An 18,620-nucleotide genomic window follows, 5' to 3' on the forward strand; every position below is an offset into this window, starting at 1 on the left:
TGCATGAGATCCACTCAGAAGGGATGGTTCTGAGTGAAACCTTCCAGGTGGCTGCTATCATTGAGAAGTTGCCTTCCGGCTGGAAGGACTTTAAGAACTACTTGAAGCACAAGCAGAATGAGATGAATGTGGAGGAACTCATTGTTCGACTTCACATCGAAGAAGACAACAAGAGTTAAAAGAGGAAACTGTTCTCTCGGGCTACTGTGAAAGCCAACGTGGTCGAGCACGATCAAAGTTCGAAACGGAAGAACCCCAAGTCTTCCAAGATGGGACCCAGAGGAGGCATCAACAAGAAGAAGTTCTCTGGGAAGTACTTCAACTGTGACAAAGTGGGTCACAAATCTTCGGAGTGCAGAAAGCCGAAGAAGAAGCAAGAGGTTAACCTGAACGAGGGACCAGAAATGGACGACCTCTACACTGTGGTCTCTGAGTTGAACCTGATCGGTTCAAACCCACGGTAATGGTGGATCAATACTGGAGTCACCAGACATGTGTGCTGCAACATGGAGCTGCTCCACAACTTCGAGGAAGTCACTGGAGACAAACTATTCATGGGGAACTCAGCAACCTCGGACATCATGGGCCAAGGAAAAGTGGTGCTGAAGATGACCTCGGGCAAGGATCTCACTCTAAACAATGTGTTGTATGTTCCGGAGATTCGAAAGAATCTAGTGTCCGGATCACTGTTAAGCAAGCATGACTTTCGCATTGTCTTTGAGTCGGACAGAGTTGTATTGTCCAAGAATGGAGTGTTTGTAGGAAGGGGCTATGTATCTGATGGGTTGTTTAAGCTCAATGTAATGGCGATTAGGCCTAAGATAAATAAAACTGAAAGTTCTTCCACCTATATGCTTGAGTCTTCGTGTTTGTGGCATGGTAGACTGTGACATGTTAACTACAATGTATTGTATAGATTAATTAATATGCAAAGCATACCTGCATTCCACCTTGACCCAAAACACAAGTGTGAGATTTGTGTTGAAGCGAAAATGACAAGGTCATCCTTTCAACATATTGAAAGAAGTAATGAACCACTTGACCTAATCCACACTGACGTGTGCGGCCTAAAAGGTACACCAACACATGGTGGTAATAATACTTCATCACTTTTGTAGATGATAACACAAAATATTGTTATGTGTATATTCTCAAAAGTAAGGATGAAGCTATAGAGAAATTTGCTCTCTATAAGAATGAGGTTGAAAACCAACTTAATAGGAAAATTAAGGTGGTTCGAAGTGGCCGAGGCGGTGAATATGTGTCACCGTTCACTGAGTTGTGTGCTGAACATGGGATCAGACACGAAACAACAACTCCTTATACTCCTCAGCAAAACGGAGTTGTTGAGCGAAAGAATCTAACTCTAAAGGAGATGATGAATGCTCTTCTATTGAGCTCTGGATTACCAGACTCCATGTGGGGGGAAGCTGTGTTAACAGCTAATTACCTTTTAAATAAGGTGCTCCGGAAGAAAATAGATAAGAACCCTTATGAGTTGTGGAATGGAAGACAACCGCCCTACAAATATTTACGAATATGGGGTTGTCTTGGCAAAGTGTTGGTGCCAGATCCAAAAAGAATTAAGATAGGACCAAAGACTGTTGATTGCATATTTATTGGATATGCATAAAATAGCACTGTGTATAGATTTTGTGTGTATGAGTCACACATACCAGAGATAGACAAGAACTCGATAATCGAATCGAGAAATGTCTCGTTCTTCGAGCATGTATTTCCGTATAAGACCCGAGAGGATGCTAGCTCCTCAAAACGGGCAAACGAAACACAAGGCGAAGAAGAAGATGATGATGACAAGGAACCCGTGAAGGTTGAGCCTAGACGGAGCAAAAGAACTCGGGTAGAAAAATCCTATGGATCGGATTTTATCACTTTCATGTTGGAGAGTGAGCCCCGAAGTTACTCAGAAGTTGTAGGCTCTTCTGATGGACCTCACTGGAAAGAGACAATTGCATCTGAGATAGAATCTATTTTGCAAAATCACACTTGGGAAATTGTGGATCTTCCTCCGGGAAGTAAACCACTAGGTTGCAAGTGGATCTTCAAGAAGAAAATGAAATCAGATGGCACAATCGATAAATACAATGCCAGATTGGTAATCAAAGGATATTGACAACGAGAAGACCTTGATTACTTTGATACATACTCTCCGGTGTTGAGAATAACTTCCATTAGAGTATTGTTGGCTATTGTCGCTCTATGGAATCTCGAAATACATCAAATGGATGTAAAAACAACCTCTCTAAACGGGAATTTAGAAGAAGAAATCTACATGGACCAACCTGAGGGGTTTTCTGTGTCAAGACAGAAAAACAAGGTCTGTAGATTGGTGAAGTCATTATATGACTTGAAACAAGCATCAAAGCAATGACATGAGAAATTTGATAATGTCATGAAGGAATGTGGATTCAAGATCAATGAATGTGATAAATGTGTCTACATGAAAGCCACAGATAGTGACTATGTCATCTTGTGCCTCTATGTAGATAACATACTTATCATTGAGAGTAATGATAAGATAATCAAATCCACTAAAAACATGCTAAACTCAAGATTTGATATGAAAGACATGGGTCTAGCTGATGTGATTCTAGGAATCAAAATTCTTAAAACAACAGAATGACTTGTTCTTAGTCAGTCTTATTATGTGGACAAAATTTTGAGAAATTCATCAAGGGTGATACTGCGTTGGCACGAACGCCGATGGATACGAGTAAACATCTATCGAAAAATCAAGGTGAAAGTATCTCTCAGATAGAGTACTCTCAAATAATTGGAAGTCTGATGTACTTGATGAGTTGTACACGACTAGACTTGATCTACGCAGTAAGCAAACTGAGTATATACACGAGTAATCCCGATGTTGAGCGGTGGAAAGGGATAACAAGAGCACTGAGGTACTTGAGGTATACTCGTGAATATGGATTGCACTATACAAGATATCTTGCTGTGATCAAAGAATACAGCGATGCGAGTTGGATATCTGATATAAAAGACTCTAAGTCTACGAGTGGATATGTCTTCACTCTAGCAGGTGCAGCCATTTCCTAGAAATTTTCTAAGCAAACCGTAATAACCAGATCCACGATGGAATCTGAGTTTGTAGCTCTTGACAAATGTGGTGAAGAGGCTGAATGACTACGACAATTCTTAGAAGATATTCCACGATGGCCAAAACCAGTGCTGGTGATTGGCATACATTACGATAGTCAATCTGTAATCGGTCGGGCACAAAGCCATCTGTATAATGGTAAGTCTAGACATATACGTCACAGACATAATACCATTAGACAACTACTCTCAACAGGAGTTATCAATGTTGACTATGTGAAGTCAAAAGATAACATAGCGGATCCACTAACCAATGGGTTAAATCGAGAGTTAGTTGCAAGCTTATCAAGAGGAATGAGCTTGTTGCTGTTGTCAGCGATCAGTACAGAGGATACCCAACCTATGCTGACTGGAGATCCCAATAACTAGGTTCAAAGGGACAATAATCTGCACTGACTAGACACACTGTAGGAGGATAGCCCAATGAAACAGTAACTAGATCAAGATAAGCCGATGGGCTTTTAATGATCAAGAAGAGTAGATGACAACTCTTGAGGGATCACCTATGTGAGAAAGAAGTGGGGCCGCTTTGAAGAGAATTGGAGGCACAATTCTTAGAACTTCTCACAGAACCAGACGTGTTTATGGCCAAGAACGAACACACTCATGAGAACTAAGTTGTATCAGGGAGAGTCTTGGGTGAGATTTGTCACTGCTTACACAGACGGCAATATAATTCAAGGACATCGTGTCTATTATCAGCCAGTAAGCAACTAGATCTTCACAAGGGAAGGTTCACAGGGTAAAACCTACCTATCCTATACTTGACTCAACTGCTGAATGCTATCACATACCCTATCTCCATTCATGTGGGGGATTGTTGAATAAGTGTGAATGGAGAAGAGGTGGAAGAGAATAAGCTCTATTGTGCATGGGACTTTAGTCCCACATTGGGAGTTTCTTGGCATCTTTGTTGGTTTATATTGATTCACGTACATTGAGGATGTGAACAAATGCATGGGAAGAGGCTCTCTCTCACGCGTGGGTGCGCAGGGGGGGTGCAAGTCCAGGGCCCGGATTGCACTGAACCAAGTTGACTCGTATACGAGCACGACCTGCGCACACGAATGCCGGACCGATCGGGGCAAAGATTTACCCAAGTGGAGCAACCAACATTTTTGCCACGTTGATCATTTTGCTACTGTGAAACTGATGCATTAAATTCGAGATTAATGTATAAGCAAAACGACCGAGGAATAATGAGTGAAACGGTAGACGTTTCACTGCTCGGCGAGTAATGGTCATTAATCGACCATTAACGCTGCTATTGATCTGAGCTCCTATATAAGGAGGCTCCAATCACGGGTAGAGAGACACAATAAAGAAAGCAGAAGCTCTCCTCCTCATTCCCCTCCTCTGTTGTGCAATTCTTGCTCTGAAGAGTTCCCGCGATAGCATTCGGGTACCACTCAGCTCGCCGTGACCACCAGTGCTTGGTCGGATTCACGGTCGACCGTTGTATCCTAGGAAATAGACGTACCTTGTAACCCTCGAAGCACAGTCGGAGGTGGGCGAATTTGTTTCAAGGAAACTGTGACTCGCAGGCCTCGGTCCCTTAGCTCGGCCTGTCAGCTCAGCCTGTCAGCTTAGCCGATCCGCTCTCCTCTCTACCGACCCATCTGCTCAGCCGATCCGTCATTAGCTCGGCCAGTTAGCTCGGTTTGTCAGCTCGGGCCTGTCAGCTCGGCTGATCCTCTCTCCTCTCCGTCGATCCATCTGCTCGGTCGATCCGCCCGTCAGCTCGGCCTATCAACTCGGCCTGTCAGCTCGACCTGTCAGCTCAGCCGATCTTCTTGCTCGGCAATTCTTCGGCTCATAGTAGAAACCAGCCCCTACTGGCAGCCTGAGATCATCCGCTCAGGTCATCTCTACTGTAAGTTGAATTTAATTCAGAGCAGTTTAAATTCAGCTAATACTCTGTATATCTCCGGCAACAGATTGTTTGTATTTCAACATATTGTGCTAACTTTATTTTGCAGGATAAATTTATTTTGGTTGCTTAGACTAACTCTTTTTTTAGGAAAGAAGAGACTGAGAAAAGAGTGTCTAGGCGCTCAGAGTTGATCCAAGCGCCCGAACCATCTTTCCGAGCGAGTGGCCAGACATCCGGGCGATCTGGGCACCCGGAGTTAGTTCAGGCATCCGGACTAAAAAATTTATCTAGAACTTGAGTTAGAGCGCATTGACTGGTTGAGCCCATGTCAATGGTCTAGGCACCCAAAGGTGGATAAACTTTGCGGATGAAGTTTCGATAAGAGCTCGCCATGTCAGTATAGTCCAGGAGCTCGGGAGGGGATCCGGGTGCCTAGACGGGCTTATAAAAGTAGTCTTCGACCAGCAGCTTCACAAGAATATCTGTTACGACATTCATATTCGTACACTGCCTCGAAAAGGCTTCGACGACACTGAAAGGCTGCTCCGAAGTTCGAAGAACGAAGACTTCTTCATATTATGTGTTAGAATACTGCTTCACAAGTTCTCTCTCTTTTCCACTGCGTGACTTAATTTAAATCACGATTTTCTATTAACTCTATTCACCCCCTCTAACGTATTTACAGTCATATAGAAACTAGTTCTTATGTGTTTGTCTATCTCTCCTGATTGTATCCATGCTCTCAAACGTCAATTTGATATTTAGTACATCAGCCGATTTTACCTAAAATCAACTGATTGACTAAATGACCTCGAATTGACATGAAATTAGTTCCTATGTGTTCCTCTACCTCTCTTGATTGTATCCATCCCCTCAAACTTTAATTTGACTTAATATCTTGAGAGCAATGATTTTTTGAACGTGAATATATTTAAAAAATTTAATTCGTATTAAAAAATTTGACTGATGGATCAAACAATCTCGAATTGATATGAAATTAGATCCTATGTGTTCAGCTATTTCTCCTAATTATATCCATACCCTTAAACTTTAATTTGACTTAATATATTGAGAGTAATAATTTTTTAAATATGAATTCAAATTGATGTTTGATGGTGTGGATATAATCAAGAGAACTAGTTGAACACATATAATCTAGTTTCATGTCAATCTGAGATTATTTGGTCCATTAGTCGATTTTTGACAAAATCGACTGATGGATCAAACGACCTCAAATTGATATTAAATTAATTCCTATGTGTTCATCTATATTTCCTTACTATATTCATGTCCTCAAACTTTAATTTGACTCAATATATTAAGAGCAATGATTTTTTGAACATGAATATATTTGAAAATTTTAATTCATGTTCAAAAAAGCATTGCTTTCAATATATTGAGTCAAATTGAGGTTTGAGGGCATGAGTATATTTAAGAGAGATAGACAAACACATAAGAACTAGTTTCATGTCAATCCGAGGTCATTTTATTCATCAACCAATTTTGATAATTTAGTCCATCAACCAATTTTGAGCAAAATCGACTGGACCAAACAACCTCAAATTGGCATAAAACTAGATCTTATGTTTTCATCTATTTCTCCTAATTATATCCATGTTTTCAAATATCAATTTGACTCAATATATTGAGAGCAATGATTATTTAAACACGAATTAATTTTTTAAATATATTTGTGTCCAAAAAATTATTCCTATCAATATATTAGGTCAAATTGATGTTTAAAGACATATATATAATTAAGATAACTAGCCAAACTCATAGGATCTAGTTTCATATCAATCCGAGGTCGTTTGATTAACCAGTCAAAATTTTAAAATATGAATTGAATATTTTAAATATTTTCATGTTCAAAAAGTTATTTCTCTTAATATATTGAGTCAAATTGACATTTGAGAATATAAATATAATAAAGAGAGATAGAGGAACACATAGGAACTAGTTTCATGTCAATTCGAGGTCCTTTGATCCATCAGCCAGTTTTATCTAAAATCAGTTGATGGACCAAACGACCTTAGATTAACATGAAACTAAATGCTATATGCTCGGCTAGTTTTCCTGATTGTATTGATGCCCTCAAACTTTAATTTAATCTAATATATTGAGAGCAATATTTTTTTAACAAATTATAATTTCCAAACATGTTCGTGTTCAAAATAATTACTGCTTTCAATATATTAGGTAAGTTTGAGAGCATTGATATAATAAGGAGAGGTAGACAAACATATAGAAGCTTGTTTCATGTCAATCCGAGATCATTTGGTCCATCAGCCGATTTCGAGCAAAACTGATTAATGGATCAAACGACCTCGGATTGACATGAAACTAGTTCCTATGTGTTTATCTACCTCTCTTTATTATATTTATGTCCTTAAACTTCAATTTAACCTAATATATTGAGATCAATAATTTTTTTAACATGAATATATTTGAAAAATTTTAATTCATGTTCAAAAAATCATTGCTCTCAATTTATTGGGTCAAATTAAAGTTTGAGGTGTGAATATAATCAAGAGAACTAGCCGAACACATAGAATCTAATTTTATATCAATTCAAAGTCTTGGTTAATCAGCCGAAATTTTGAACATGAATTAAATTTTTTAAATATATTCATGTAAAAAAAATCATTACTTTCAATATATTTAATCAAATTAACGTATGAGGACATAGTATAATCAAGAGAGTTAGAGGAACACATACAAATTAGTTTCATGTCAATCAGACGGTTTTAGATAAAATCGATATACCAAATGTCAAATGAGAATACTGATATAATCAAGAGAGATGAATACATAAAAATTAATTTCATGTCAATATATCAATTAATTTTATCTAAAATTAATTTTAATTAAAAAATAAATAAGCCAACTAGTTTTTTAAAATCAACTAAATTAATTTGACTGTTCTACAACATCAGCCAACTAATAAGCTCATATGATTTAGTAATTTCAAAATTTTATTTACATGATGGGATAAAAAGCTATATTTTTTATACTATCTTTTTCGCCATCAGTAATCGGATGAATTCTTATCCGAGAATATTTTATTATTTTAATGAAATCCACATGCTAGAAAACGGAATTTGAAAAAGCTTATAATTCGCCATAAATATTTCAATAATTCATTACATTCGAAAGAAAAAAATGATTCTTTCCAAGTTCCTACGAGTACACAGGGAAGTCTGGTAGATTTGTAAGAAATTACCTTGGAATCTCTCTCTCTCTCCCCTTAAAAGGAAAATATTTTGTTCATCTCTGATGATTCCAACACGTGTTAGCACTGCCAGTCGGCAGCCTTCGCCGAACCTTTCTCTGGCCGACAAAGAAAACTTTGTCCAAGAAAAAGAAACTACACCACTTTTTCAAAAAATTTTCTTTTAATTGAATTTATATTTAATTTTGAAATTAATCGCCCCCATCAATCCTACGAAAATTCCTATTAATCATCCATAAAAAAATTATCCATTAAATTAATTAAATTGTGATTGAATTTTTAAACGTCGTATTCCATACTGTAGCGAGAAAGTAAACTCCTTGAAGAAACGCGTGAGGAAATTGGGGAACATCGCGTTGGAATTAGTGGTCCACGCTGCACGATTTAAAACGACAAGAGAATATTTGACCTTTGGAAATGGATCCAGACTCGTATTAATTATAAAGGAAAAAATAGCACCGATCTTATCTCTATCAACTCCGGTGTGCTGAAGCTGAGTTTTTCTCGAGTAAAATATTTTTGAACATGTTTCTCATGCGCCTTCGGCATGGGGTCTAGTCTTTGAATCCTTATCCTGGCTGCTATTACTTTAATTCAGCTTTGACTTTTCTATTATTGTCCTAAATCTTAACCATATACGGCAACAATTTCTTTTTAGAAAAGATCTAGTGATTAAAAGTATAGATCCAACCAAATGAGCAGTTAGATTCCCCTGTCGAAAGGGAGCACTAAAAATTTAATTCCACCATATCAAGTTACAGCAGGATTGTTCTTCATAGAACAAGATCTCAGCAAGGCACTGCCGAGATCGAAAAAAAAAAGAGTAAAAATTGTTTAGAACTTATACAAAATACTCCAGGATTTAATTTCTTCCCAAATCAGAAAGATTAACTAAAGGATGATAAATATTAGAAGATCTATCTGCTGCTCTCGCAACCAGGTTCTTGCTTCACAGCTCGCCTACCCAAGCCAAGCCAAGCCTGGCCGTCTTCCGGCTTGCCTGCGTCCTCCGGCGCCGGCGAGACACCGCCGTTGACTTGATACGGAGCCTTGGTGTTAATCCTGGAAGAATCGAGTTTACAAAAATTCATTGCGGCTCTTCGCAGAAAAAAAAAAAAACTAATTATGATCGACAAATGCTCACCTATCCTTTCTCTTCTCCAGGAACCGGTGCAGAGAGTTTCTCCTTGCTATGGGCATGTCTGCTTCAAGTACGCAAATAATTAACATTAATTACGATCACCAAAACAATTAAGTTCTCCCAGAGAACAGATCTGGTCCTGTTCTCCATGTTTCGGGGAGATCGGAATGTACTTGACCAGAAACTGTTGCTGAAATTAAGTAAAAGGGAATCGATTAATTAATTACCGGACGCATTAGGCTGATCAGCTGGCTTCTGCGGGGGCACCGGCGTCTGACCGCCGGTGGCGGAGATAAATTTTTGAGCTGCAAGATTTCTGTCTCTCCCTGCCATCCGTATCAGATCCCTGGCCTTCTCCTCCGGGAAATCGTCGAAAACCAGCACCATGCCGTTGTAAAAGATGGTCAACTTAGCCTTCTCTGCCTCCCTGAAGCAAACAGAGCAGTCGAATGGAGTCAGTTTATTTTCTGGAACCGACCACCCACCTTCCAAACAGAGAAAAGAAATGCAAAGATCGAGATCTTACTTCTTGGTGCTTGAAGGAGCCTTGACAGATTCTTCCTTGGCAGCTGGGAAATCGAATCCTGCGTGCTGTGGAAACAATTCCATGGATTTCAGAGTATTCTTCTCTGTGTTGGACTGGTCCTCGGTGGACACATCCACTCCTGGTAGCAAACTCAAGGTGGTAGGAGCTCCTGATTTCTCTGTGGAGAAGACAAAGATCCTCAGAACAAAAGCAAAAAAAAAAAGTGAAGAAGAAGAAGAAATAAAGAATTAAATCTTGCCTTTAGGGTGGTGGTGAAGAGTCATAGGGGCCATGTCAAGGCTGATGCTTCCAAAGCTCCCCTTCTCCTTCATGTATTGGCTCAAGCGGCTACATGTGAGAGAAAACTGAGACTTGCCCATCTTCTCTGCCATTACTCTTCTCCCTTAGATCGTCTGTGTCCTGTAAACGAACGAACACACCTACATATTCCTGTGCCTTCTTCTCTGTATTTTGTTCTTATAATGGATCAGCTGGTGCGAGAGGAAAGGGGAAAGAAAGGATTGGATTTGTTAAACAAGGCACGTGTTGAATTGTGATTATTATTTAATTATTAACAATACTTTTTTTTTTAAGTGGAGAAGAAATATTGGAGGAGAAGGAACACGTGTTCTACTTCGTGAAACATAGTCCAACATGACAAGTAATAAAAACGCAATCTACAGTTTGTTTATTCGTTGGGAAAGGTTGAACAACTCGTAAGTTTTTAATTATTTTATTCTCCACAGGGAGTCAGGAATTATTATAAATTTAAATTTCGATAAAATCAAAATAAATATTTTTCTTATATATTAATTATTATTTTAAATATAGGGAGACAGATGTTCTGATTTCGCCAGGAACTGCATTCGGCCTGATTAAAAGCAGTTGGGTGCTCGGTGCGGTTGTGAAATCGATTGGGATTTGGGAATGAATCGTCCGGTAAGTAATCTCCATCACGGTGGGTACATTAACTCCATCGACCAACTCGGTCGAGCCCACTTAATATTAACTCTATATTCAGTCGGGTAAGTTGGAGGCAAGATTTAGTAGAGTGCAACTATATTCAATCGATTAAATTAGTACAGTCAAAGAGCTTAACTGAGTCAATCCGGCATGGATGTGCCAATCAGGTGTGAGCAAGTTCCATTGATTGAATCGGACCGTCATCATTTTGCAAAAACTTTCTAGTGTGTTCTTCATTCATTTAAAAAAATATTAACCTAATTTCATAGAAATTTTCCAGATAAATTCAAAAACAGTGAGTTGACTCCTTTCCATCGCACCACAATTTCTCAATTATATTTATCAAGCATTTAAATATAAAGATCATCCCAAATTTAATCGGTGTAAATTAGATATTTAATATTAATTAAAATAATAATAATTATTATAATTAAAAGTTTTTTTTAAGACATAACACCAACAAGAAAATATTAATATATTATTCTGCGAACTAATAAAATATAATGATATAATAAGATAATTGTGAGGAAACAGATTAAATTCGACTATTTTAATATTCAATTTTAATCAGTCAAATATTGACGAACATGCAATTGCATGATACATTTCATCCCGACGTGTCGGCCGAGAGACAAGCCAAAGAAACAAGTGGCTGTTTGGTCACGTGTTGGGGGCAACTTGTTGGTTCTGTGTTTTCTGCCTTGAATAATTAGTGGCTCAACCGGTGGGTACGAAAATCGATAAAATAAATAAATAAATAAATAAATAATAAATAAAATGGCATTCCAATACTACAATTATATTCATCGCCATGTAATTCACGTGAGTTTTATAATATGAGAAATGGTGTCGGAGTAGAGACGTCACAACCACTTGAGTGCAATAATTAATGATCCATAATTGACTTCAACGCGCAATTCAACATGTGTGCGCGCGTGAATGTGGATGAAATTCGGTGAATCATTTTTTAGTATTTTCGTTAATTTGACAGAAAAAAAGCTAATAAATCAATAGAGAGAGCAAAAGCTGTTGTTCAATAAATAGAATATATATAGGTTGGCCAGAGGATGAAGCATGTGCAATGGATTTCCACGAGTCGATGCTAATTTACTTTGATCAATTTTAGAGTCAATTTTAACCGGTGTAGGTACCTCATTATCTCATTCATATAAAAAAGATTACTATACTATAATAGGACAAATACTTATGATTTATCTTTTTTAGAAAGTAGAGAGTGTGGGATCATCTTAAAAGGATTATTAAAATGACGACTTCATCTTTTACTCTAATGAAATATGTACAACGGATCTTCACATGTTGACGTAAATTAGTATTTGTATAAGTATTTGTTTAAATAAGTCTCAAAATATGATGATCTTTTTTTTCACTCGTTTGGACTCCACTTCGAAAATCTTGGATTGTCCTTTCAACTCGCAACATTCGGTACTCTGAGAAGTAACACCTATTAAAGTCTAGGCTAGATTTTTGGCACGATTTTTCTAACACTCAAGTTAGTCACGGAGAAGAGGGAAGAAGACAAAGTGAAGAAAAGGAAAGAAGCTGGATGGAGAAGAGAAGACTAATGTCGGTAAACTTACCATCCGTGGTGTTTATATAGTTATTAGAAAAACATCTCTACATCATAAGCCGCGCGCCCCTTTACTTTTTCTCGTGAGTGGGTGAAGACGAGCCTTCTGGTAGTCCGTTATACTCTCTTCCATTCATTAATTGTCACGTATTAGGAGAAAGAAATCAAGGAAACCATCTACGACACCCATTGTTCGCTTCTCCACTCTCTAATCACCACGCATTGTTAACCAAAAACTTTGGAGACTCTAATGCTTGGCAGAACTTAATATTGCTTAGCAAAAGGGATTGATTTCCATAACATCATAACTTTATTTTACTGTAACCTTTATGTTGGATCAATCGCAAGTGAGAGGGGGGGGGGGGGGGGGGGTGAATCACATGGTTTTCAAAAAACTCGTTTTCTCATTTTGAAATCAAAGTATACGAATGCAGCGAAAAAACTAAAAAGAACGATAACACAAGAAGACACAAACAGTTTACTTGGTTCGGAGCCTTTGACGACTCCTACTCCAAAACCTAGGTTTCGCGGATCTATCGATGGGTAATTCACTAAAGGCCTCTTCTAGTACCTTCGGAAGAGGAAATCAAGTACAAAGTAAGTTGAGCAAGTGCAACACACTACACTTGTCCTTTTGTAGTAATTAATTACAAAAGTAAATTACCAACACTTAGACATTAAAGTGGGAGCGCTTGTGTCGATGTCGGTCTCGCGGTCGCGATCGGAAGTTCTCGGAGTAGTCATCAGGTGCAGCAGCTTTGCAGCAGAGTCGTAGCAGGAGGCTGGAGCAATTGGAACCTCAAAAGAACGTGTAGTAGCTTGAATATTGGTTGTTTTGGTTGCTTAGTCGAGCCTGCCTTATATAGGTTGTGGAAGGCGCCTTCCATAGCCATGGAAGGCACCTCCAACGAGGCAAGTTCAATCCTGAATAGCCCGGTGCTTATCCATGACTTCGGCCAAACTTTATCCCGCAGAAGGCGCCTTCTATAGCCATGGAATGCGCCTTCTATGAACAGTATGAAAGTGCCTTCCATCAAGCTTGAAGGCGCCTTCGGATTCTGTTCATTCGAAGACAATTTTCTTCTCTTAGCTATGCAAAACAATACTAGTCCAAATACCCTGCAAAACAAGTATTAGGACAATTTAATAATAATACAGAGTAGTAATTAGTTCCTGTCCTCCTAGAACTAGGAACTAGTCAAAGTCTCAGCTTAGGGATCTCAAATGAACCTAAATTGGACTGACGCCTACCGTCCCTTCAACAGGGACGTGTCCTCAATTGATCACTCTCCTCTAGAGACTTACTTTAACTTACCAGTTTGTTAGACATCCGGTCAGCCCGTCGACCTATCTGGACTTCATGTCAACTATTCGGTCGACCTGTTGACCTAGTTGGACTTCTTACTAGATATCCGGTCAACCCGTCGACCTATCTGGACTTCGTACCAGCTATCCGATCGGCAGAAGGGATTGATTTCCATAACATCGTAACTTTATTTTAGTACTAGTGACAATATGAAACATACATACATACAAAATACATCAGTCACATACAACTGGAATATATACACCACCACGCAGTTATATAATCAACTCACTCGGTTGGAATAAGAATAAATACAGCCATGCAATTATATATATATTAAACAACCCACATGACTGAAAATAAAACACAGCGAAAATCATAAATAACGATCACAAAACCATAATATAACCAACTGCGAGCCGACTCGGCTTGACACGACAACCACCACATCAAACCAAATACAAGATACTGCAAAGGCAAACTCCATATAAAAAATACAAATACACGAACAAGTACAAAACCAATAAAGCATATAGAAGCACTAACGGTACGGGAAGCTCGATGTGATATGAGACTGGCGGACAGGATCTCCAGGCGTCTTCATAAATCCTTTACATGCTACTTGGCGAAATAAATCAGTTTACGGGGTGGTGAGTATAATGACTCAGCAGGTAATAAACAGGTAGTGCATAAACATACTAAAGAACTAGAGATACAAGGTATACAATCTCGTAGGAAAAATAGCAGACACAACAGTGATATCGTAATAAGTGTACATACCTAAAATCATATCCTAGGCTAGTAGTAGAAGGTCATGTGTAGCAAATATCTGCTACAGTACTGCTCATAACTACATAGGTAACATGTGAGGTATATACATATTACTAATAAGTAAACTAGTGTCTAAACTCATACCTCAAGTATATATATCTCAACCTATGTCAGCATATCAGCATAAGTAAGTAATAGCAACATAAGTAAGCAATAACATCATAAGTAAGCAACAACATCAGCAGGTATAATAATAACAACGTATGCATGGATAATCACTCCCGTCCACCCCCCTGTACCATGACCCCTGTATGGTCGAGAGGCAGGGGTAATGACAGACTGTACACCACTCTAGCTACCACTACTCTCGAGTGGCCGAGGGGACAGTTGCATAGTATCTAACTAGCTACATATACGGTGGGGATCCCTGCTGCTCGCAACTCCAGCTATCACTACCCATGAGTGAGCGAGTGGGAGCACGTCAAGACAAGCGACACACTCCAGCTACCACTACCCATGAGTGGCCGAGTGTGTGACCCTGGCCAATGACCCTCTCAACCACAAGGGAGACATGATCGCCGGCATGCATGCAATGGCATGATGTGAAAAACACAACAGCCATCATATATATATAAACAAAAACAGGTATGCTACATGAAGCCAGCATGCTCAATAAGAAACATGAATAAATAGCAGTCAAAGCAAGTAAACATGATATCTGATATCTATATATCTAGTATCTAATATATGATGTTTGGTATCTGCTAAATATCGTAGATATCAACGAAAAACGGTATAGATATAAAAACGAGTAGCTTAAAGATTGAGTGGACAAGTATCAAGTTTAGGAAAAATACGAGTGGAATCAAGGTAAATACAGGAACTATCCGAAAATATAGCTCATGCACTAAGATCAATATGCTAAAGAGATAAAGCAAGAAATACCCACCTTTATCTGTTGATCGTGATAAATAATGTCATATCGAGATGTGTCTCTGACTAGTATCCTGCAACACAGAATACATAGTACTACTAAGTTCTATCACAAGCCAAATAGCTAATCCTTATCCTAAACCGATTAGGAAATCAACATTTTCATTCCATTTACTGATCCACCACTTCTTGCACAACTAATCCTATTATGATTTAATCCAATTAAATCTTAATTAACAAATAGTTCACATTACCTTTTCCTTCAACAAAATCTGATACAAAATTCATATCCACCAACCCATAACATAAATGAAATTAAATCTCCATACATTGCTTACCTTAATTTGGTTGCTCCCTTATTATCTCACGGCTGAAGATCTTGCTACCGGAAATGATGGCCCAAGTTATGGATTGCCCATGTACAGTGATGCCCGAAACAAGATGAAGGTGCTGCCTTCCAAAACAAATAACCCTAAGCAACCCTCAATCCAAATATACAACTCAATTACATTCTAACAATTTCATGCATTTCAAAATCAATTCCGTTGAAGCTAAACACAAATCATTCTTACCTCTTACCCAAATCCGGAGATAGTTGATGGTGTTTCACGACCGCCACTAGAGAGCTACTGCTGCCCCCTCCCACTCCCTTCACTTGCTAGCCTAACAATCCAACCAATGAATCCACAGAGATAGCAATGCCTCGATTGTCATCCACTTCTTCAAGTTTTGAGTCCGATCAGATGCATTCAGGTGCTGACAGTGGCTGATCGATGAAGCAGCAAAATCGGGAGCTAGGGCTCGACTCAGAGCAAGGGAAAATGGCAACGTTGCCAGGATGCCCTTTGCTTGGTGAACGGACGATGATGCTCCAGTGCGAGCAGGTGATCGTGCGATTAGAAAAGAGGGCAGCACTGCGGTGATGCATCGGAGCTAGGGCACAGGAAGAGTAGATGTGGCAATGGAAGGACTCTGCAGCTCACGCAACTGCTAACAGTATCACTCGTGTTTTTTTTTGTGTTGTTTGTTTCTTTTCCGCTGCGTTTATATACTTTAAATTTTAAAAAGATAAGAAGAGTTTCTGAAAACCACGTGATTCACCCTCCTCTCACGTGCGTATCGGTCTAACAATCGAAACCTCAAATAGACGTGTAGTAGCTCGTATAGTAGTTGTTGGATGAAGTTTGGTCAAGAATGCCTTAAATAGGGCATGGAAGGCGCCTTCCATTGGTGTTGAAGGTGCCTCCAATGAGAGAGATTTTATCCCGACTTTGCTATACCTTTTCTGCGCTAAGATCCAAATTTGATCCCTTGGAAGACACCTTCAAGCTATTGAAGGCGCCTTCCAATGCTTGAAGGCACCTTCAAGTACTGTTCATCTGAAGACTTTTTGCTCCTTTTGCCCTGCAAGTTATGTTAGTTCAAAACTAAAATATTTAACCTGTAAAATAAAGTTAGTACAGTAAAAATAAGAAGTAGTAATTAGCTCTTGTCCTCCTAGGACTAGGAACTAGTTAAGATCTTAGATTATGGATCCAAAATAGACCTAACCTGAACCGACACCTCCTCAATCGGGACGCAACCTCACCGAGTCACTCTCCTCCAGTGACTTATCTTTACTTACCTGCCAAACATATGGTCTTTCTGACCTGTCTGGACTTTCTTTGGCTTTGTTTAGTATCTAACCAAGTTGATCTACTAAGAGTATCTGCAACACTGAGTTAGCACAATAGATATAAAATGGTAAAGACATAACAGTGTTAACATTATTAATAATTCATGGTCCGGTTGACAACGCGCGTGGTCGACCAAAAACTAGTCGAACACATATTACTTAGGGTTACCTTTCCCTAGGGATGCCCAGCTTCACTCACTATGACTTTCATTGTCTGACTTCACTCACCAAGACTTTACCACCTAGCTTCACTCACTAGGGCCCGACTTCATTCACCAGGACTTCCATTGCTTAACTTTACTCACCAGGATTTCAACTACCTAACTTCACTCACTAGGGCCCGACTTCACTCACCAGGACTTCCACTATCTAACTTCACTCACTAGAGCTTCCCCTTACCTAACCTCCAGTTAGGACTAATCATTTAGTAGACTTTTCACCTGCCTATACTTCGATTAGGATTTACCCTTGCTAGTCATTTAATTCTGACTAAAATTTTCTCTTCCAAACATTAAATCTTGTTTAAATCAACTCTTGGTCAAACTGACCAGACTAAGGTTCATTGTCAAATATCAAAACCCTAGAGGTCGATTGCACCAACACAGTTAACATTGACCCTGAATTTTTCTTCTTCTGCCAACATTCCCGTCAGATTTGTCCTTGCCTACCTCTAGTTAGACTTTTTCGAGTCAAATATTTGGTCAACATTGATCTATTTGACTCTTCTGGTCAATCTTTGACCGTTAATCTCTCATATGGACAATTACACCTATAATTTCTATATATTGTCAAACATCAAAACTCAAATACCAAGACTCAAATTTAATCAACCTGGTCAACTTTTAAACTCAAAAAAAATTGCATGAACAAATATGTGAGAGTGATGCATTAGATTGAACTATCTTCACAATCTTATCCTACAAAGGTCCATCACTCATATGTCATTTAAATAAATGATAAACAATAAATTTAAGTTAAAAGATTAAGTAGTGATAGTTACATATGTTTCTTGCACTTCTGGCTCAACAAACTTTCCATTTTTATATCGAGTCTCATAGAAAATTGTTACAATATCAGGTGGATTATTATCCTGGCCTCCCTAAAAGATATATAAAAGGAAAGTAAAATATATATGTTAATTAAATAAAAACATCATAAATAATAAATATAAGAATTAATATAGATGTTTATGACCATGTCATATATCAATTGTTTGTGCAGTTTGCTTAAATGAGACGTTACTTCGTTTACTCGATTATTTGAATTCTCGTTATAGTTTTCTACACAAATCACAAACTAATATTACAATCATCACTTTCATGAGTATAATTTAACTGTAAAATGAAGATATTTCTTATAACACTGTGAACCAATATTATTATACCTGAAACTCATCGATTAAAAACTTATTAATTATAAGTCTTTCCCCATTCTTTAGTTTTAAACTCTTACGGTACATTTTTTTTTTTTTAACTTCAGC

At 38.4% G+C, this 18,620-nt stretch overlaps 1 protein-coding gene across 2 annotated transcripts; it reads right to left on the reverse strand.

Moving 5' to 3' along the window:
- Nucleotides 1–8,932: 8,932 nt before the first annotated feature.
- Nucleotides 8,933–10,395, reverse strand: LOC122034988 (protein TIFY 10b-like). Of its 2 annotated transcripts, none has more exons than XM_042594348.1 (5): nucleotides 10,164–10,395; nucleotides 9,905–10,082; nucleotides 9,606–9,805; nucleotides 9,382–9,442; nucleotides 8,933–9,299 (listed from the first exon to the last, which is right to left on the reverse strand). In XM_042594348.1, the coding sequence occupies exons 1-5, from the start codon at nucleotides 10,294–10,296 to the stop codon at nucleotides 9,155–9,157; spliced, it is 717 nt and encodes a 238-aa protein (XP_042450282.1). In that variant the 5' UTR covers nucleotides 10,297–10,395; the 3' UTR covers nucleotides 8,933–9,154. The 2 variants fall into 2 exon arrangements, with proteins under 2 accessions (XP_042450282.1, XP_042450283.1); XM_042594349.1 differs by having other exon boundaries at nucleotides 9,382–9,439; nucleotides 10,164–10,386.
- Between the last annotated feature and the right edge of the window lie 8,225 nt (nucleotides 10,396–18,620).

The sequence above is a fragment of the Zingiber officinale genome, chromosome 11B (genome assembly GCF_018446385.1).
Source record: "Zingiber officinale cultivar Zhangliang chromosome 11B, Zo_v1.1, whole genome shotgun sequence".
Classification (NCBI taxonomy): domain Eukaryota; kingdom Viridiplantae; phylum Streptophyta; class Magnoliopsida; order Zingiberales; family Zingiberaceae; genus Zingiber; species Zingiber officinale.